We start from the raw sequence: 23,126 nt of genomic DNA, 5'->3' as shown, positions 1-23,126 counted from the left end.
CTGGGTTTTGTCAGTTATATATTATTAATTTTTAAATTACCGTGTTAGTACCCACACACTTGAAAATTAAATTAAATAAAACAAGAATAATTGGATATTTTCAATTTATTTAATGTATTTGAACACGGTTTTCACAATAATTTTCATTATAAAATAATCATACACTAAAACAAAATAACAAAACATAATATAATTAATTATTACTATAAGACATTTTAATATTATTATGATCAAAACAAAATTTAATATTATTTAAATTGATAAAATAATCATCAACCATTCTTTACATAAAAAACAAACAAACAAAAGTAGATATCTATTTATTCAGATAATAAATTTATACCGATATGGCATTATTGCATCAAGCAATTTTTTTTATCAATTTATTAACCATTTTATTATTATGTTGGTATTGTCAAGAAAATATTTATTTGAACTATATATAGATAAAGCATAATATATTATAATTTATTGTAATGGTGAGTAGTTTTAAATTATAAACATAGAATTTGTTTATATTATATTGTTGTCATTTTAATGTTAATTAAATTTATAATAAACTTAATTCATTATAACGTTACAGGAATGTTGCTGAAAAATAAATATATTTTGTGATTAATTGTTACTCTGTATTATGAAGTCTATAGTCATGAATATAAATTATATAATATAATGAAAGAGTCTATTGTAGATATGGTTTAAGGAAATTTATTCAAAGCCTACGTTTGCCTATTTACAATTACATAATATTATATTATAGCTTGTCTATGTCTTTTGAAATGTATTTATATTATTATTTAATTTCATATTAATAATGACTGTTTCTTAAATTAGCGAGATCGATAATTGTTTACGACAGGGTTCGGCAAATGGCGGTCCACGAAGGTCCATCCACGATTGGATAATAATTGCATCATGGTTTTTTTCGTAAAATATATTATTAAAGGTAAAATATTATATTTGTATGTAAGTAAAAACTGAAGATGAAACTAAATTTAAATTTAAGTGCCATAAATATAATTATCTTAATATTTTTTCGGTTAGGTTAGACGCAGCCCTTGCTATTTATAAAACTAACCTCACACTTATTCAGTCCAGAGCAGACATAGCCAATACTAGATGTATGTTGGAAAGCCTAGAAATAAGGACACTCAGATGCATTGGACGTAAAATCCTACTACAAATTACAAGCAATCATTTAAAAAATAAACGGCCGAGAATTTGTTTCTGGTGGGGAACATAAAAAATAAATCTTAGAAACGAACACGTGGAAAAGATGAGCGAAACTAGGATTCCACAACCATGGTACACGGAAGACCAGCTGGCTATCATCCTCGGCAGACCTTCCAACAGATTAAAGCATAGATGTGACTCTACTTTGAAAAATTCTGTATTAAATATGCCTAAATATCTTTACCATGAAGAAGTAAAAGTTTTGAGTGAATTACATTCAATGGCAAATATAAATATTAAGTACATAAATATACATTTTATAATTCCAGATAGAAAAACTTTAACCAATGGGCAAAATATAATATTGCCAATTGTTTTTTTTTCTATACAAGATAGAAATACAATGATGAATTATAATTATACAATATAAATCAATCCTAGTGTGTGAGTATAACCACGATTTGCCGAGCCCTGGTATACAATTTTTAATAATTAATACTATTATAAAGATTACAATATGTCTACATATTATTATTAGGTTATTTTAATTACAATATTATATTGTCGTGTTTTAATTTTAGTCAAATTTACATCAGAGAATTTTTGGACATAGAATGATATCCACTTATATTAATTTTATACTACTGTGATAATAATCAAACATTAAGTTTTACTTATGTGCATCTCAGATCACAACAAACGTATACATACGTTGATATTAAAGCGCGTAATGATGACACTGTATGATATATGTAATTACGTATATATAAACCAAGACATAATGTTAACTAATGTAAAAATATTATAATATCGTACATAGGTTACAGTTACATTTTCAGAAGTGAAGTAAATTGCTCAACTAACTTGTGATAGGTACTATCTACTGACCACATACGCATTGAAACTCACTTTAAGAGATATACGAAATGTTTTTAAAATATAAATGCCATCAAAATAAAAATGAGTGTGGGACGATTTGGCGCAGGGACAAAAGGGCGCCAAACAATCGAATGAAATTCGGAAATAAATAGACGTTCGTGTATTATATTATGTACTTTTAAAATATATATTTCATATTATTATTTAATACTTGATGAGAATTTAAATATTCATACGTACCTAAATAATGATTTAATTGTACATTTATGTTTAAGTTTCAACTAGAAGATAGTTATTTTATTTTTATATAAAGCCTCAGGCATGATAATTCTCAATCCGTAATAAAAAAAATTATGTTAATAATTAAAACTTCTTAGTAGATAGAAACTGATTAAAATCCTAAGTCGATAAAATCGTAACGAACGTATATGTATTTCATTCGACAGTGCAGTGCCCAATTGTCCTGGTGCCCAGTTGTCCCAGTCCCAATTTATTATATACTCATAAAGCAACGGTGGTGACAATATAGATGATTTTATACATATTTATGTTTGTCTCTCTTGGTTTATATATATTCTAACTAGCAATGTCATTACAATTACTGATTAGACACATTTACTGTTGCATATTATGTATATATATTATTTTATGCTTATGTCTCTAGAAGCCAAGATATTAATTAATATATTACTTATATATTATACTGTTAATTTAATGTCACATTTTCACATAATCTATTTTAGGTCTGAACTTTAGATTTTGGTATCAATAGATGTTGCCCACCACTCATCATCAGATGTTCTTGCGCTCGGATCCTTAAAGCATCAACACTATTTTTTCTTGACTCTTCACCAGAATCCATATTTGGAGACCTTCCTCCGTCATCACTTCTCATCGGAGACCTTGGACTTCTAGAACCGTCTCCAACATCATCGGGCGAAACACTACGTGAAGGTTCTTCTGGGTTCATTCTTCCAGGAGTATGCTGCTGGAAGTTGGGGAAACCAGGGAAACCAGGTGGTATCGGTAAGCCTCCGCCAAGCATATACTGGGATAGAAGCGCGTGGAAAGATGGCACTGCAAAGTGTGGCGGGCCTTTGTTTTCTTGGTGTGGTGGACCCCATGGTAGGCCTAAGGCGTTAGCGTGTCCTGGATGGAGACCGGCTAAGACGTGCGGAAAACCAAGTCCAGGCCAGAATGGATCTGCAGCTACTGGAGGCATTGCTAGTTGAGCATGTAAGGCGAAGTCTGGTACACCTGAAACAAAGTAGAAAGGGCTGGTTAAAAATAGTTAAAATAGTCAAATTTAAAATTCGTTGTAAAAAAAGTTGAACGACAGATAGTAAGCAATCAGTCAACATATATGTAGTTGTTTTCTTGTTAGATACGTCTACTTTACATTATAATAAATCGTATAATATACAAAATTAATGTATTAGCTTAGTAAACTAACAAGTACATACATTAACCATTAACTTGTACAGAGTGAGCATATCTAAAATCAAATAATGCATTATTATTAATTTACTCATGATCATTACATCTGACCCTAAATATTTTCACGTAGTGTATTTGAATTTAAATTTAAAGTTTTCTTGGCAATCATTGACAATAGTTATAAACCACCATGTCGCATAGTAGGTTTAATAGTATTCGGTAGCATAAACACGCACTGCTTAACATTTAATTAAAAAAAACATTGTTAATGCCAATTGGGAGAGCAATAATTCCAAATTGATCTTCTATTTGGCGATCGGGTTTTGTATTTTAAATCAAAGTAGGTATGTTGGAAAGCGCTTCAGAGAAGTTAAAATTTGTCGCAATTAAGTATGACGCCTTAAGCATAGTGGTCTATGTGCATGGGCGCGATACCCGAGAGATGCAGGCTCGATTCCTGCGGGGTGTCCTACTTTTTCAACAAGATTTTTTCTATTGGTAATAACATATTTTCTCAGAAGTGTTTTCAAAATTATGTACGTTTAACATAATATATAAAAACGAGTTAGGCCGCAAAAATGTTTAATTGACAGTGGTATTATAGACAAATGTATGTAGATATCACTTTTAAAGCAAAAAATCGGATGAATATTTACCGTATCACGAAAGTTTACAAACCGCATATTAATAACACGAATAACACTTTTATCTGATCCATTAGTTTATCTGGTTTTGCGATATTAGTAAGTTGTATTGGACTAGTGATTGAACTGCATGTTTCATTTAAAAATGCATGTTTTGTGCAAGCTTTAAGTCAATTATTGGTAATTGCTTGAAAAACAATGTACGCTAAAGCTCTGCATGAATAAATGTTTTGATGAAAATATTCAGATAACGGGAAAACATTACAAACATTTATTAATTGTTGTAAAATATTTTATTTTTACGTTATATTTGTATTATAATATTTGATTGATATTAGGTATATTTGTTGATCTTTTACTACAGTATTTTTTATAAACTCTCCTGTACCTACCCAGTATTGGTATATATCTAATAACTATGGGTTTTCAGCAAAGAAGAGGAGATGGAAACGGGTATATTTCTGAGAACAATCTATTAGACTATTGTATCATGTACCTAATGTACGATGAGGAACTAACTGTACACACTTTGAGGGGGCAAAAGTATTACGTGGCATATGAATATTCAGGTTCTGCACCAATTTCTCACATGCATAGAAACTCGGAGAAATTTTCACCAATGTGGGTTATGCATATATCACTTGAGGTCAAGACAAACTTAAGAAGCCGAAATTGGGTTGGCTGGACTCCGCCATAGATGACATATAAATGCTCGGTAAAATCCACTGGAAAGTGTCAGCATATGTTGCTATGTTGATACTAGGTATGTTTGGTTCTGTCAGCTGCATATTGCATTGTCTATGAAATGTGTCAAAGAACTACAATTTATAAACCACATCCTCTGGGAATGTTCAAAAATGTGCTTTGAAAGAGATGGGATGCTCAAGTTGTTGGGCGAATCGGGCTGTCCGACCTGGTTGCCATAATGGCCATTTTTTGCGGCGTCTTATTGCGGATGTAAATATCTCTTCACGTAGTTTGTTTTTTTAAACTATATATCTATTAATTATAAGCATTTATTAGTTCACCGTGTTCCCCTCTTCTTTGGGCAGGTTTTATCAAATTGAGTTTCTGTAAACTAGTCAAAGCATACTTGAGTGCGTGCTGACCATAGTTTTGGGTATCTGCTCTTGAGAAATTTTTCGAACATGTTCGATTCTAATAACATCATATGGGGTTTGTATTAACAATTTTTTTTTTTTTTTTTCGAGAAATGTGTGCCAGTCACTTGCTCAACCTATTAGGTACGTACTCTGACTCATAGACAAATTGAAAAATAATATGCGTACTTGCCAGACCCAAGATTCAAACCTGGGACCCACGGCGCGCGGCCATCGTGGATGTAAACATTATGGGTGTGACAATACTGAGCGTAAACAATTACTGACGCTTCACAGCCAAACGTCGGGCCTCGTGATATACTTACTCAATTTAGACCTAATGTGGTGCAGGGCGGTTTGATTCAAAGGGTCCATCTTTTTGTTGGCTATGCAATGACCAACGTAATATCCATGTTTATGGCGCGAACGCGACAATTCCCAGCGCCGTGTGACGTAACCTTAAGATAGAACAATGTTTTCCAGGAGACCTACCTCCGACAAACGTTGTAGTGAAGTTATATGAAAACCTTTTCATCATTTAATAAAGTTGCTTTCCACTAAGAAGTTACAACCAATACATTCACAGTGGACTAGTGATTTCATTAAAGACTTGGTTCCTACAATAGAATGGTGACAATTTATAATTCATTTTCAATCACAAATGATCATTTAAACATAATACTTGTATTCTATATTAGTATAGTAATGATACAAAACACATTTTGCTATCTAACATAATCTACATATTCAATAAATGATTAGCTTGCACTAATGCATGCTGGCAAATAAAGATAGTTTTGTCCAGCGATATACTAAATAAAATACTCATTTGATTATAATACAGGATGACTACAAATTCACTTAAAATGACTATATTATCTAACTTTTTTTTTATTTAAAAAAATAATTCACAAGATTAAGAAACGTAATATTATTCATTGAACATATATAATTGGTAAACACCTTAGAACTTTGGTAAATTTGACAAGTTTGAAAATTGGTAAACATCACTCTATTTACCTGGCAGTACTAGAAATGGAAAACGCTCGATAATTTTCCGAAAATATTAATATATCGGATATGTTTAATTTTCCTTTAACCTATCATGCGTATCATAATAAACTTTAAGATAAAATATGTGATGTAAACGAATCTAATATTTCCTAATAATTCACAAACCATTACACTTCTAACTGTTGAACAAAATAGTCTTGTCCACGTGTTAAAATTGTGAATTAACAAGCTCCTCTTTAGTTAAACGCACTTCCGTTTTCAAATGAGGAACGCCCCTAAATTTATCATTTCATTTTACGCTTCCGTGGTGTACAGATCTATAAATTTACGTAAATTGATGCTTTTTATAATAAAAATATGTCTAAAACGATCAGGAAAAATATTTTAATTATTATTAGTAAATTTTTTGTTTATGCGAAGAAGAAAAGGAGTCGTCCCTAAAAAGAGAGCCGATACATTATTTAAACACGCGTTGCCGCCATGACAGGTATGTCACTGAGAGGTTTTCTATATGTGACTACAGCGACTTCCGGTTATCGACGAGACGACTTGTTGTCGGTCAGTATTTATAAATTTCCATCGAAACGGAGCGCTAGTCTTGAAGATTTTCGACACAAAAATCTCTATGGTCTCTGTTACTGAACAACAAACGAGTAAAAAAAGTCGAATTTTGACAGTTGTGATTATTAAACATATCGTAATGTCTTCCAATAATTTTGAATTGTTGTATTACTTACATGTTGATTTGCATAAAATAATATGTATGAAAACAACACAAATTTGACGCTGTCTTTTAAGAATTTCTTAAATTCAAATAAAAAATAATAAATAATTACGAATAACGAATCATTTTATAAAAATTACAATTACACGTTTTTTCGGTCCGTATGATTGCTTATTAACATCAGCGCATCTATGCCATACACAACACTGCTTTCAGTCGCTACAACAGCTATCTAGGGCAGGAAAGTATCGAAGTATTAGCACGTATTGCAACAATTACAATCAATTAGTTGTAATTGTTACAATAAGTGCTATGTTTTAACACCACCTCTCTTGGCTATACTAAATTTCAGAGTGAGATAGTCAGTTTTGACTATTTAGACGGCTAACTTAGGGTGATTGTTGTAATACGTGCTATTACTTTGATGCTTTTCTACCCTAGATAGCTGCCGAAGTGGGCCGAAAGCAATCTTGTGTATAGAATAGATGCGTAGATTGAACTAATACAGTGTTTGATATACGAATTCTGGCAACTCGGAGAGTAAAATGTCAAAATGTTTAAAATCAATCAAAACTGGTCTACGGAAGTAAAGGTCCGCAAAAGACTGTAAATCGTCTGACTTGTGCATCAATGGAACAGGAGCTTTAATCCCATTCCATGCCACTCAGTGTGAACAAACTAAAATTATAATATTTAATAATATATTGTATTAATAACAACATTATAATTGATTTTTAACGACCCCGTTGATGTGCAATTTATACTTTAACAAACCAGTCACTAATGTTCATAAGTCGAATGCGCACCGTCAGATGGCAGAGATAAATTAATCGCAAAATCAATATTATGTTGTAGCTATTTTGTCTGGTGTGAAATATGTATTGATGCCATGTTTTCCCTATATTAAGATTGTCGCAATTTGATGCACGCGCATCCACCACCCTACGTTACAATATCAGCAATTTACATCATTTGTATCGGATCTGTTTTTATTTTATTTATTGCTGTACGTATTATTAGGTTAGGACCATCATCAGCCTCAATTACTTTGTTTTTTGTCTATTAGCATAATTCCCAGTATGCACTTTCCATTCATGTGTAACATTACAATAACTGTGGAGATGAAGATCAAAAAAATAAAATCGAACATAATTAAAAAAAAAATTAGAAACAGTTTTTGCATGAAAAACTAAAATCAGTCCTGCGTATCTATTCCATACACAAGGCTGCTATTGGCGGCTATCGACGATAGTTTATTATAGTTTTAATGAATTTTGTGACATATGCAATTAAGATCCTTTTAATCCTCATCTTCTGAATTCATTATATTTCATAGACAATACCATTATAATTGATTGTATTTAGTAAGGTTAAGTATACGCTTCATTATTTTGCACTCCGGCTCCAGGATGGATATGATGATTTATTTTTTTATTACTATATATATTATTAATACAGGTAAATATTATTCGATCTAATTTTATGCGAGGTAATCAGGCAAAGAGGCGTATCAGTGTAGTAAAAAGTGTAAAAAAGGTGCAAAGTTATAAAACTTATACTCTATTAATTTTACCTACCCACTTTCAAGGAAAAATGTATTCTTTTCGAATTGTCAATCAATAAAATATAACAGGTATTTAACTTGCCCTAATATATTTATACGAACAAATCTAAAATAACAACGAAGGGTAAGTTATTAAAAAAATGACTAAAGCCGGTATTGTTCTAAATCGTGGCAATATATTATAACATTTTTTAAGGATAGCAAACGTGTAAATAGAAACGTGTTTTTGATTTTATCTTTTAAAATTGTAATGCGACAATAATGACTGGGACATGTTGTTAAGGGGGGTAGTGGTGGAATACTGAATTTATCAAACGGCATTAGTTTATTATTTAAAAAATATTTAAATAACGAAAAAAGGTTGTACCTATTATAAAGCAGTCATGACACTTTTTTTGATTGCCAATCTAAACTACGTAGGTACTTAATATTTTTTTCGTAAATTTCTATTTAATGTTGCATAGATTCAACTGGTTTTCAAATATTTGAATGTGTAGTGTTCGATGTGTGGGTTATGGTGTTGAGGTTGATGATGAATAAGTCGAAGATGTATGCAGGAGCGAGTTTTATTTCCAGCGACTCATTTACCGGTAAACAACTGTTTACCTGTGTCAGCAGATTTATTGGCGATATTAAATACGGTATCGCAATGAAAAATTATTCTAATATCCATTCCCATAGTATTATATTATATTATGACTGTAATAATAAAAAAAAATCACAGCTACTCGTATTTAAACCGCTGACTCGTTCAATATAATTATGTACTGGGATATAATGTTTAGGTATTACTTTTGACTGTATAAATTACGAATACTGATTTATCAAAATGTCACTCAAATCTAAGTACCTGGCTTGTAACTATCTCAGTACATAACATGTGCTCTCATTGTATTTATACTATCGTACCTACCGTTACGCTGCAAATAAAACTCGCTCCTGTATACATCTTCGACTTCTTCATCGTCATCCTCAACACCATAACCCACACATCGAACACAACAGTGGTGACCCCGACGTGATATGAACACGCATCGAAGACTACAGTGGTGACCTCTGCCGCAATCTCCTACCGGCAAGTTCAGCAAGGCACGAATGTAAAAATCGAGAAAAGAAGAAAATTATATTTATTTTCTATTATTACTATGGCAAGACACACTATATTTGAGATATGAAACTGTGAATTTTGAACATAGTGCTAAATATTGCTTATTCTTTGAATAAAATTATGTACATGAACTTTTTATGGATAATTACGATTATTTCACATTGAAAAAAATACTAATAGGTACCTACATTAATTAATATGAAAAACATTTTCAATTATTGATAATCTTCATTTAATGCTAGTATGTTAGCATATTACATTTGAAAGTACTCAATTACTAGCACTGCCTGATTTAAAACAGCCTTATTATGTACTTTTTGTACAACAAAACTACTAAAGTTACTATTTTAATATATTTAGCTTATTTTTACTCCTGTTTTTTTAAGTATGTGATGGAGAGACAGTTTCGAGTTGGATAACATACGAGTATTAGGATCAGAAAACTGAAAGGTACGAGTATTAGCTTTACACAGACCTGGATGGAAGATACAAAGACTCATATAAAGGTTGTCGTACGAGAAAGAAGATAATAAGGAAATAGTTAATAGTGGAAGTTCAATGCGTTTACAAAGTACAATGAAACCTTTAGAAAAATAATCAATCAATGAAAAAATTGAAGTAATAAATATACATGAATATAAAAAAATGTGATAAAAGATAATATCCAATATTATACAAGTACAAGTCAGCGCATTGAATGTGTTGAATATACGTATTTTAAAAAGGTATAGTATTCATTTAAATCCACTTTCGCGTAAATGGAATACATCAATATCCTAAGAGATTTTTAGTTAGTTAATTAATAATTTCTTAACAAGTTAATCTTAAGTTCATATTAACATGTCAAGTTGCATTCCAAACTTTTTAATCTGTATCATAGCTATGATAATTTTATAAAGTCGTGTAATAAAAAGTTTGAGATTCATTGATTTCTCCACAAATAAATTTGAAATATCAGTGGCGCGCAACCAAGTGTCCCTTTTTACAATATGTCAACCACTAATGAGTTTTCCCTGATACGATAAATTATGGTGGACATTTAAAAACAAGCACGATGTACAATAAAAATGAACGAAATAAACAGTCGCGGCGGTAATTTCTGTAATGATTAACATTAATTGCAACTTCCTACACTTTTAACGACTCCAGTGGCGTAGGGGTAGGGTATTAATTGTTAGTTTTTTCGGTTCATTTTATTAAAAGCTTTTTTTGTGTAAAGTACTTCAAATTGTTGCTTTGATATAATACATGTTGTAATGAACCGTTTTATTTGTCTAATTGCTATTTTAAATAATTTCTTCATTATTGTCTCTGGAATAATAATGTTTTTTTGTTAATTACCTATCGAAACTATCGATTATAAACACATTACTTAAATGAACTTATTGCGTAATGTAAGGTTACTTCAATACGTTTTTTTTTATTATGAGTTTATAATGAATATATCATTGTATGTGGATTTTTCCTGGATGTATTGAGAAAGAAAATCTTCATAAAGCATTACAATTTTGTTTTCAATTCTTTAGTTACTCTTTTTCATAAAAATCATACTTTGACCACTGCCAATGTATGGTCATAAATGGGATAAGCACGACTTTGTATCGATACGCCAATTAATTAGAAGCACGTGTTATGTATATTAAATGATAAACTAATTAATCTAATGATATTGCGTAAATCATGCTTGTTGAAAATAAAACAAATTTATAATGATACGAAACCAGTTTCACACGAATATAAACAGTAAAATTAATATTTATAAATATATTGTCAGTTTTTAGAAGTATCCAATATCAAAAATGACCTGCACCGGAGTGAAGTTATTTCAAATTAAGGCGAATCCTCTACTTACCAAAGACGCCCAGCGGAAAAATACAAAGTTTGCAATTTGAGACATTTTTTTGATAATTTACATTAATTTAAACTGTACTTATTAATTAATAAATATGTATATGAAAATATTAAAAAGAAAAATATTTTTTATTTAAAGTCAAAGATAAACTGAGCTTCAATTTTGGGACCATACCTAAATAAGATTTGAGGTAAATAAAAACGATTTCAAGTTATACCTACGCATTATATTTTGATAAAAATCGGTGTTTTTTTTTAAATAAATATTAAAAATATTAAAACTATGATATAGTCAAAAACCTCTTCATATAACACTATAAAAAACTTGGTAAACTAAATTTTAATAATAAATATGACGATAAAATAATATGTTATAATAAGATGGCATCTTTTAACAAATTAACATTTTAAACAATTTTTTTTCAAATTGTAAGTTTATCTTTGATTTAAAATAAAAAATATTTTTCTTTTTAATGTTTTAAAACATTAAAATATATATTTATTAATTAATACAGTTTAAATTGTAAAGTATCAAAAAAATGTCTCAAATCGCAAGCTCCGTATTTTTCCGTTAGGTGCCTCTGGTAGGTAGAGGATTCGCTTTAATGGCGTTCTACGGCTAAAACGTACATAATATAATTACATAATAACGACAAAACTGTATAATAATTTTATTCACCTTATTACACCTTATTCATTAGCTACCTAATTCCACCAAATTCTGACAGTTAAAGTTTTCATATTTAAATAAGTATGCATTAACAACCAATTCAAAAATATTAATTATAAAATTATCAGGCCTTTAAAAAAGTAATGATAAATGAAAAGAATGGGTACAAAAGAGCATTTTTAATAGATGTCGTCAAAAGTAATGAAAAAATCAAAATGCATCAATTTTTCAAAGAGGACAATCGATGCACTCACTATCCAGGTTCCCCTCGGATTGGCAATTACTGTGCATTATAACCCCTTTGTGACATCCACGTCAATGTACAATATTTTTTAGTAGTAAGTACCTACGTTTGGCGTTCACGATGACCAAGTTTTCGGCTTATAATGTCGTAGGTCCACTGCACATTGTGTGTTTGGAGTCGTTGATTATGGACCAAGTAATAAATGTTGAACAAGAAGCTAACATCAATTTCTCGTAAAAACAAAAATCTTTTAATACAACCTCCATTCTGTGGATGCCCATAATATATGATCCTCGAGCATGGTAATACATAGGTAATATTCGTAGGTTTTAAAATTTTATATTTAAGAGATTTGCACTAGCCTATTAGTTTTTATTCTATAGTATTTTAATATCATGTTTGAATAATATAATTATTATAAGTAATATTTTCAAATGTGACTTCACATTATGCCTGAAGCTTAAAGCGAAAAGTATTCAACCCAATGTGTGTTACCAATGGAATACAAAATAAGCGAACTACTTATATTACATTCTGAGTGAAGCTGTAAGAAGGTATTATTCTCTAGTGTGCAGATATATCGGAGAAACTTAATCACATGGAAGATTGTTTTTATTTTTAATATTTTTTAATATAATAATATTATGTATTAAAGTTTGTCACGTAAACGTGCATTTAATATTGGTATTATTTGAGGACACTTGGGGGTCTTTGTATTCTGTGGTTCAAATAAATGATGGACCATTTATATAAAAGACATCCAAAAATTTTAAGTATATTAACGTGGCATAGAAAGTTGTTTGATAGATACAACGCGAAAAACCACACAATGCAACAATGGACAATAAGATAAGGTGAAAATAATATCTACATATCGTAAGTTGATTAGATGGTAGCCTTCACGTATCGCTCGAAGATTAGATAACCGCTGCACACTATATAATTACGGGACAGTCCCAAAATTCTTTAGCTCGGTCCACTTCATCTCATTCGGCAGAAGTGCATAGAATAAGGGAAATACATAACAGAAATTGTTGGCGTGAGAAAATCATATTTAATGATCACCATTGTGATAACGATATTGTTATGCAAGTAACATATTATACTATACCCGTAGGGCTGAATCTGTATATGTTTTGTATGTTTGAGGGTTAAAGGTTGACTAGCTCGGTTTTTTCGTTACAACATCGGCCAAAATTCACCCCGAGGCCACAATATTCATGCAAATTGGTCTTTTTTCGATTTAATATCGCAGAATACGAAGATAATTACCAATCTAGTGCATTTTTTCAGTTTATTTTGCAAGTGGACGTATAACTTACTTATATTCAACTGCATTGGTTTGTACCTACTTTATTATTATATTACTATTCGATGTCTAAGGTTTTCTGGATTCTGATGGTTTTAAACATTATTTTAAGTGCCTAATCATATAATTTTATAATTTACGTTTTTTTACCATTTGATATTTGTAAAGGTATGTACCTTTACAAATATCAAATGGTAAAAAAACGAGGATATTAAATATTTTTCCAAAACTTTTATCAAAAACTATTTTTAGTAGTTGGTTGAGCTTTATAAGTGGACTGTAATTATTTTGTGGGAAGATGAAGAGGTTGGATCTAGGGGTGGGGGCGATGGAACAGAATGCCAGACACTGACCTTTGTAATGATGTATGATCGCTCCGTGGTCTGGTTTCAACTTTCGCTCGCGCGGTATTGTTGTTTTGGGTCACCCGGTTCGTACACTCACGCACTTTGTGACACAGTTTTATGGATTATATGTGAGGGTGTATGAATGATGATAGATTCTGAATGAGTCTGTATCTATTCAGTCAATCACTTAAGCGACGGAAAGCTATTAGAAGCCCCGTCACGCCCGCTATCGAGATGCAACTGAATATTCTTTGTAACACCGTCTCTCATGACCCGTAATTGCTTATTGATTGTCTGGTGACAATAACACTGGGGATTAGGAGGTGGGTGAGGAGATAAGGAGTGGAATGAGAATATAAATGGCCCAACCAGTAGTAAAATATATTTTTTATTGACTCTACACAGTGACGTACATAGGAAGAGTGCCGTTAGGTACATATTTACATATTTAATTTTTAATTTTCGAATATTTTAAACTGTCAAATACATCAAAAATCTTAAATTTACATAAACACCATCTACTAAAAATTGGAGCATTTCCACGAACGTACTCTAAAATAATGGTAGATTTAGGTACCTTTGTCTAGAATCTAGATCTTTGGAGCTGACAGGCTTAAAGGCACTCTTCTGAAAAATATACCTGTTCAATAAACCACCTTAACGACATGTATGACAATGGGTATTAGATACAATACAAAAAAAGTTATGTTATTAAGATTTTTTATGCATGCAAGGGTCAAAATGGACCGGAATGCATTGTAGCGCCGTTCCGGTTCATAAAATCCCCAAAATTATCGCTCCGTCTTGTGAAAATATTAATTTAATATGTCATATAATATAAAATCTAATACACTTATTTTTATAAAATACATATACCTACAATTCGCTCCGGTTCGTAAAATTTTCTATTTCGAGCGCTGAATTGCATTGTAATGAATCGTCAGCATCATTTGCTTTATATAAAACGACCACTACTCTCAAAATTTGTAATATTTGTACCCTTTCAATGCAACGCTAGAAATGCCTACCGCCACGGGACGTTACTGATTCTACAATCTGACATAGATCACGATCGCCTCCCGAAGATGTTTCTTAACAGATTATTTTGTACATGTAATAGATTATAGCTACTTGCTAAATCTAATATGTCCATAGTTCGACTCGAATCAAACACTAAAAGACAACATGTGAATTTTATAGACCCAATATTCAAACCAGAGATCTGCGACTTTATAAATTGAGCTCTATTATATTTCGTATCCGGAAATTTGTATGTAAACAGTTCATCGCAAGACACTTATACGTGCGCCGCAGTACGTGGAACATGAGTTCGTGTAACATTTAATCAAATGACGAGTTCTTCGTTGAACATTTCACCATGGAGTATATTTGTACGTATGCTACAACATGTGGCGAATTTTATGAAATGTCTTTACTAGTTTAGGTTGGGTTAGGTTAGATTTAATCTAATTGGAACAGCACTATTTGCAAACTATCGCCGCATTTTTTAAGATACGTACAAATGTATTCCACGGTGAAATTTTCAACGAAGAACTCGTCATTTGATAAAATGTTATACGAACCCATGTTTCACGTACTGCGGCGCACGAATAAGTGTCCTACGATGAGCTGCATACGTACAACTTACATGTAACCATTATAATTCACCAAAGCGGGAGCCATATTTATTCAATAGTCAAATAATATACCTGCACCATGGTGTACTCGTGTATATTATAAGTTATCTAATAATATCTGAACCTAAATAAAACGAGAATTGATTGTAACTGATGGTAATAGTTAGACATTGTTCGATATTACGTCAAACTACCTAATTCGAATCATTTGCCACCCTTATTTGAAAATAGAATGCTAATCAAAACATGGCGATCGTTCCAAAAACAAATATCATTAGCGCTCGGACGCTGTTGATTTATTAATGAACCGCAATAAAATGGACGCTTAAAATAATTACGTTTTATCGCACGATCTGCCGGATTGTTGGATAACTAACTGAGAAATCCATTTTTAGTCGCTAAACAGAATTACTAATGAAATTGTTTCGAAAAATGTCGAAAAACAAAAACGAAAAGTCGCGGTAAATACCCGGTAATAATATTTTAATTTGGTTCGCGATTGCTGTGACCACACATTCAAATATGACCTAGGTTCCTACCTAACAAATATGTTTAAAACCCCCTTTCATCTATACAGATAGACCTTATATGTTAAAGTAAAAACAAGATATTTCTCGTTTATAATTTATTTGTATCAATGTTTTTTCATTATTTATCATCAAGCATCTCTTCTTGATTATTTCAATCACCGAGGGCTGCCTAATTCTGTATAAGAACCGGGCGTGCACACAGAAAATGATATATAGAGGGTTAGGTACCTATATTTTGTAAAAATATGATCCCACAGATTTCCGGGTACATTCCACACACTCAGACACTCCAATATTTGACTTTATGAGAGAAATAAATTAAATTACGACTAGATACTAGATTGCGAGAGAAAATAAGATTCTAATATTAAATTGATAGTTTGAAGTATTGTATTGGCCCTGGTTGAAAGCCCTGATGATGTTCAATTTAGTAATTCAGAGACTCGACTCATTTTTTTTCTTATTTACGCAATTATGTGGGGTGATTATGGTTATTTTTTTATATTTTAAGATATCTCCCCTTGTCGTACTCACACAGAATAAGTTCGTATAAGAATAGTTCGTTATTGTAAATTGTCAGATAGGCTTGACCGACACACACAGTGGCAGTTTTATGAGCATCGAAACCTTTCCCGTGTTTTAAGATTTAATAATAATTGCTTTTAAAGCCAAGATTTTTTGACAATTTATTGATTGATTTTTTACAATCAAAAAGTGACGACTTCGTCTACTATATAGACAACTCTCACTGGATACCTATTAAATAATAATATTATGTGTAAGTAATGTCTGTAAAATAATGATATTTTTGCAATTAAAATTGTATAAAATCAACTGAACCTTCGCTTAAATCCATCCCGAATATTTTCCCCAAATAGTGGTCGCGATATAAACCAAATCTCTTTTTAATTACCAGTCGGGCTTATATTTTTCATATCGCGTTGTAAATGAATACATCAAACTGTCGAATGTGTGATAGGGATAGGGTAGCCATTGTCAACGTGACAAATGCGCGCCAATTGTGGCCCGGTTTTATTTCCTAGTACGATAATTATTATGACATATTACTAAATGATACACCACAAAATGATCATATACATTCAATCAAGTGAATATATTAATATTTTTATTTCAGAAACTTGAATAAATTCGTATTACTCGTAAATTTTAGCCATATTTTTTTTTTTTGTAGTAAAACTTTTTTTCTATCGTTATACATGTAGGTGTGGTCCCAGAAAGTGTGAGGCTCTATTGGACAATTTTTTTCTAAGTATAATATTATATTGAACATACATAATTTGAAAAAGCTTTAGATATATGCCAGGCCCACTCGCACTCGCATCCATAGGATTAAAATAAATGTACTTTACCAATTGAGCAACCTGCGTCCTACTTAATTACAATACATTTAACTAGTATTCATTATGTACATCTGAAGCGTTCCACAAATTGCTTTAATTCTTGCAATCGGCTTTTGTGATGTCAATAAAGTACCACGAATACCTAGATTCCTATCCGATTCCATGATCTTTTAAAATTTAATTTATATCGTAATTACCATAAGATTTCAGAATGTATTTATATAGAATACCAATACAATAATAATTACATTCTTTAATATTAAAAGGCTCCAAATTATTCGGTATGTATATATAATATGCAAAAATAGCTAGTATTTTATTAAAAAAGTGACAATTATTTAATGTCTACCGCAAGTAAAAAATAATTATTGGTAAGTATTAAAATAATCAATATAAAAGTATTTAAATAAGCATGAGGAATTATTTAAATATTTAATGGTAGGTAAGTATAAATATCAATTTGTCAGAGTCAAACAAAAGAAAGAAAAATCGATTCCAAAATGATATGCAACTTTATTTTTCTGTCGTGAAAATTTTAAATTAGAATAGGCAGAAATGTAATCTGAACAAACATTGTATTTTTATATTATAAAGATCTCAGTTGAGGCCAAGTAGGAAAAGGAAATCAAACAAACATATTATGTATTTTAACTTATTTAGTATAATTAAAGGGAATATATTTCCTTTATAAGGAGTGTATTTACCTTGATCTGGATGCATAAAAGCTGTCGTATCTCTTCCCATCGCCTTTTCACGTTTCCGCCACTTTGCACGTCTGTTTTGAAACCACACCTAAAATTAAAAAAAATATATATTATTATTTTTACAACAATAATATAATCATTAACTATGTACTTTCTTAAAAATCACATATATAAATATCAAACCTTAAAGCTAATAATGAGATTTTACTACGATTATATCTCTTTTTACTAAGTGAAAACTATTTCTTCTGATTATATCTCCTTTTACTACGTGATAAACATGATAAATAGACGTGTGAAATAAATTTATGTGGTAAGTATACTTTTTATGTGGTAATTATATTTTGTTTGGTTTCAAAATGTCTACAGATCAATAATATCAAAAATTTGAAAATGAATGCTTATATCTTATATAATATGCTAAAACATAATATGGTGGTGTAATATATTTTTAATTCAATAAATAATTAACACAATAGCTGGATATTTAACCAGGTGTGAATAAGTAGGTCATTAGATAGGAATAGACTAAACAATATTTTGATACACATTACACTAACAGTTTTATTTAGAAAGTTACTGTCTGTTAATAAAATAATGAAAATTTTGCTTTAACATACAAAATTTTTTTAATATATAATAAATATATGTGATCATCATATAGGTACAACTACATAATTCAATGTTAATTTTATTTTTTTTCTTTTTCATTATGCAAGTTTATGAGTATTTTTTTAGCTGATAAAAATGAATGTGAAACACTGTATTAGTAAAATAGAGCTAGTTTTACGTTCAGTATAATTCGCTATATGTTTTTACATTTTTTTTATTATTTTGTAATGGGAAGACTTAAAAATTGCTTAAGTTCTCTCCCAAATTAACATGTTCGACTAACATAATAAATAATTAATTAAATTAATATAATCGACCGAGGTACTTGATGGAATTGAAATCTAATTTCTAAGTTTTGTACTCCAAACACAGAATTAATGGGAACAGAAATACCTAACGGATGTGGAGTAACAAGCAACCGATCTCGAGTGTGAAAGAATATGGGATAAACTTAAACACGTCTCAAGAATACGTCATTCTAAGCTTTCCTTCGTTTTGACAACTGCTTTCGGCTTATGCACTGACGCTCGTTCAATTTTGGTGTATTTGAAGTATGCAACATACACTGTTGCACGTATAAAATGTGTGTGTTTCATTTTCGTAGGACACACACACATTCAAACCCCTGCTTCAAAATGTAGTGTACTGGGATATAGCCTATCTGAATTATATTTATTAATCTGTTCTGTGTTTGTACTATTCCACTTGAGACTTTTTTGCGACCCGGGTTTTTTACATTAATTTTTCATCTTCAGGCAGTATGAGCACTTGTTTACCGATTATGGATTATACTTTAACATTGTTTATTTTTTATTTAATATGTAGGTATATAAAGTGACATTTCTTATAATAATTTTATTATATTTCTAACAAATTTTCCGTTCCGTTGTTTACGAATAATGACAATTTAATGTCTGAGTCTATTTGTACCTACTAGAAGTATTATTCAAACATTCAAAAAATAGTAGGTAATAAGGTTTTTACCATCTTTTATTGTATTAATTTATAATAATTAATTATAATTAATATAAACGAGAATTAACTGTAGGTATTCGTTATCAGTATGCATCTACAATTAGTAAGTACCGGAAGATGCCGAAAGGTTAAACCCGTATCGCAAAAATAACTGAAATAGAATAGTACAAAAGTTAAATCAATTCGAATAATATAATGTAATACTCATTTTACATGATTTAATATTGATTAGGGAGGATTTCGTGTTTTAATTAACACAGTGTGTCACCTACCAACAAGAATTGAAAGTTCAAAAAGCAATAATATTTAAAACAGCGATTAATGGTTTTACTACACCAACACTAAGGTTGAAAAGATTAGGTAATATGTACTCTTTATGACTACTAGTAATTATTCATTCATTCACATTGTGTCAAATAAGTAATCCAGGAAAACAATATTCTTTAAAATATAATTATTATCTATAAAGTCTGTCCTGAAAGCTTTCATGTAAAGTAATGACTCAAATGTGTAGAATAGACCTTTTACATTATAAGCTTTTAATGCTAGCCATTTCCAGTTGGCCACTCTACTCACGGCGAAAACATTTAAATTGCAAAGTTGGCGTTAATTGCAAAAAATTAAGCTTTTAATTCTCTACGCTCGAAAGCCTCTTGAAATGTATGAAGCCTTTTCTTCGCCGAGCGCCTGCACTTTGGGCCAATTGCATTCGCAAATGCAGGCAAATTGCACTTTTTATTCGTTTTTAATAACTCTACTTCTTGTAAAATTTTAATACTTTTCACAGAGAGCCTAATGAGTTTAATAAAAGACTTCTAGCAGAATAATCTTCAATATTATATAACATATTATTAAACTATCAAAAGGAAAGTATACGATGTCTCACTCTACTATTTTTCGAAATACAGCAAAACCTCTTTGACTAATATGTTTGTTAACTACAGTAATTTTTAACAATCTCTACGTGGAATTATTTAACTTGTTCACACATTGCATTAGTCTTGTTATAAAATGAATATCAATAAATTACATACTTAGCCGAAATGTGTAACATAAAAAATGCTACAAAGTTAATATTGTTATTCTAATAAATTTTTATTACAAAACATGAATTAACCATATAAAAAAGGTATAATATATTTAAAACTTTTAACCATTTATAAGAAAATAAATATTTTAGTATTATAAATTTTAATTTATACAACAATAAATACCATTCAAGCATTTTTAAAATATAGTGCGTAATAGGTATCCGGTAGCGTCATTTCTGTGATGTAGATGACGCGATCGATTCGTCAGAATATTTAAAAAGCGGCCTCAAAACAGTTCAAACCGGTCATATTATAATCATGAAATTATACAAAAATAAAAAAATTAGTATTTTTTACCAATTTAGTTTACAATTATTACCCAAATCTTGATAAAATCTTTGCAACAACATAAAGAGAGTCTACAGATAGTCATGTAGCTGTATCTACATAAAAGGATGTGATTCTAGGAAAGAAGTAGTTAGAAAGTTAGTAGTTTGGCGTCATACAAATAATAAATTACATATACCAAAACTCTAAAAAAATGCACATAAAATATTACCTAAAGAATAATAAATTTTTTGCTAATAACACTAAAGGTGCCCGCAATATAACCAATCAAACAAGTACCTACGTACAAATACTATTTATATCATTAAGTAGCATCACTAACTTCCTAAATAATAATTATTTTTATTTAAGGATGTGCTTTATGGTTTTATTTATTTTTATCAGTCAAAATCAGTTGATGCGTTGGGCTTCCACGTCCCTAAGCTCGGAACTATAGGTATAAACTAAGGTATGTTTTACTTTAACACGTTTTTTCCAAGGCAAAGAATAATAATGAAAGCTTTCTTTTGGGCTATTATACTATTCATAATGCTTAATGGCTTCTTCTTGTGATTGTTTTCGACCAAGTATTAAATGTATCAATTAATATTGTATTATTTTATTATAAATCTCTGTATAAATTAAAACAGAAAATTTATATTTAAAAATTCAAATTTTAATCTTAATGTTCTGAATACATTGCCAAATTTATGTTATGCATAGTATAGCGTAGCTAATGTTTGTTACTTATAAAAACGGTTTCTTCAATAACCCCTATTTAACAGTTTTAAATAAAATTTTGTGTATGTTGTATTGAAATATAGTATTATAAAGTAATTTCTTTATTTCCGCTGGAATGCATAATATGTTCTTGACAAAAAATTCGGCCTCAATGTAAAATTTAAATAAGATTTTACTAATGACTTTCATAAGACGTGAATTAACATTCTAATAGTATTTATACACACATATTATTATAATCTATTTTGACTATATAAATACCGACAAGTATTTTTTTATTTTATATTCTATTTTAAGTTTCTATTGACCACATTTAAAATAAGATATCTTTATAAATAATTTAATATTATATTATGTTATGCAGTTACCTCAAATTTAATATGTACACTACTGAGACAAAGCTTTGGTTGGTATTTACTATAAAAGCGACGCAAAGCTGTCAAAATCATGTATCTACAATTTTAATAGTACGATATCTACAGTTGTCATAAAAATATACAAACGGTATTTTTTTTACAATATATAACAATATACTGATACCAGAATCAATATATTTGTTTGTTACTTCTTATAATTATTGTTGAAAAATCAATGAGCAAAGACCAATCGAAAATTGCCAGAGTACTCTAATTATTAGAATACATAATTATATCAATGGTTTTAATATAATTAGTATTAATTTATTTTTATTTAGTACCTACCTAATTTTACTTATGACTCCCTGTAGATTGGTAAACACTATGGGACACAAATGATAAGCGCCCATCTTTGAGTTGTAGGTAAAGATTTAAATAGCTCATCTGTATAAATGTTGCTTTTGCAATGTGTCTTTGATTCACAGTAAAAATCAATACGTAGTGTAGTGGACAGTGGTATTCATCATCCCTCGCAAAAAATATGTTAACAATATAACTGATGGAGGTCAATATGCTTCACATAGGCGCGACAATGGTAAAAATTGGGTTATTGAAATGAAAATTGGTTGAAAATATGCCAATCAAAATATTTTATAACGAAAATTATCTTGTGGTTTTTTTAATGTGGAAATTGCACCGCAGAAAATTTTTTTACTATCCTAATGACTGTAATTTAAATTTTCGCTGAAATATTTGATGCGTCTCACTAAAACTTCGAGAGAATGCTG

The 23,126-nt window shown here is 30.1% G+C and overlaps 1 protein-coding gene across 1 annotated transcript in view; it reads right to left on the bottom strand.

The window, feature by feature from the left end:
- Positions 1-2,791: 2,791 nt before the first annotated feature.
- Positions 2,792-23,126, bottom strand: part of LOC147075233 (uncharacterized) — a 47,815-nt gene continuing 27,480 nt past the window's right edge. The window contains exons 3-4 of the mRNA XM_085942900.1: positions 18,297-18,384; positions 2,792-3,309 (exon numbers count right to left, since the gene is read on the bottom strand). Of these exons, the coding sequence (XP_085799026.1) occupies positions 2,792-3,309; positions 18,297-18,384 (606 nt within the window). The remainder of the gene's footprint in view (positions 3,310-18,296; positions 18,385-23,126) is intronic.

Source organism: Rhyacophila brunnea, unplaced genomic scaffold (genome assembly GCF_057557595.1).
Source record: "Rhyacophila brunnea isolate RB1 unplaced genomic scaffold, BYU_Rbru_1.0 scaffold_15, whole genome shotgun sequence".
NCBI classification, from domain to species: domain Eukaryota; kingdom Metazoa; phylum Arthropoda; class Insecta; order Trichoptera; family Rhyacophilidae; genus Rhyacophila; species Rhyacophila brunnea.
This window is presented reverse-complemented; position numbering and strand designations above follow the sequence as displayed.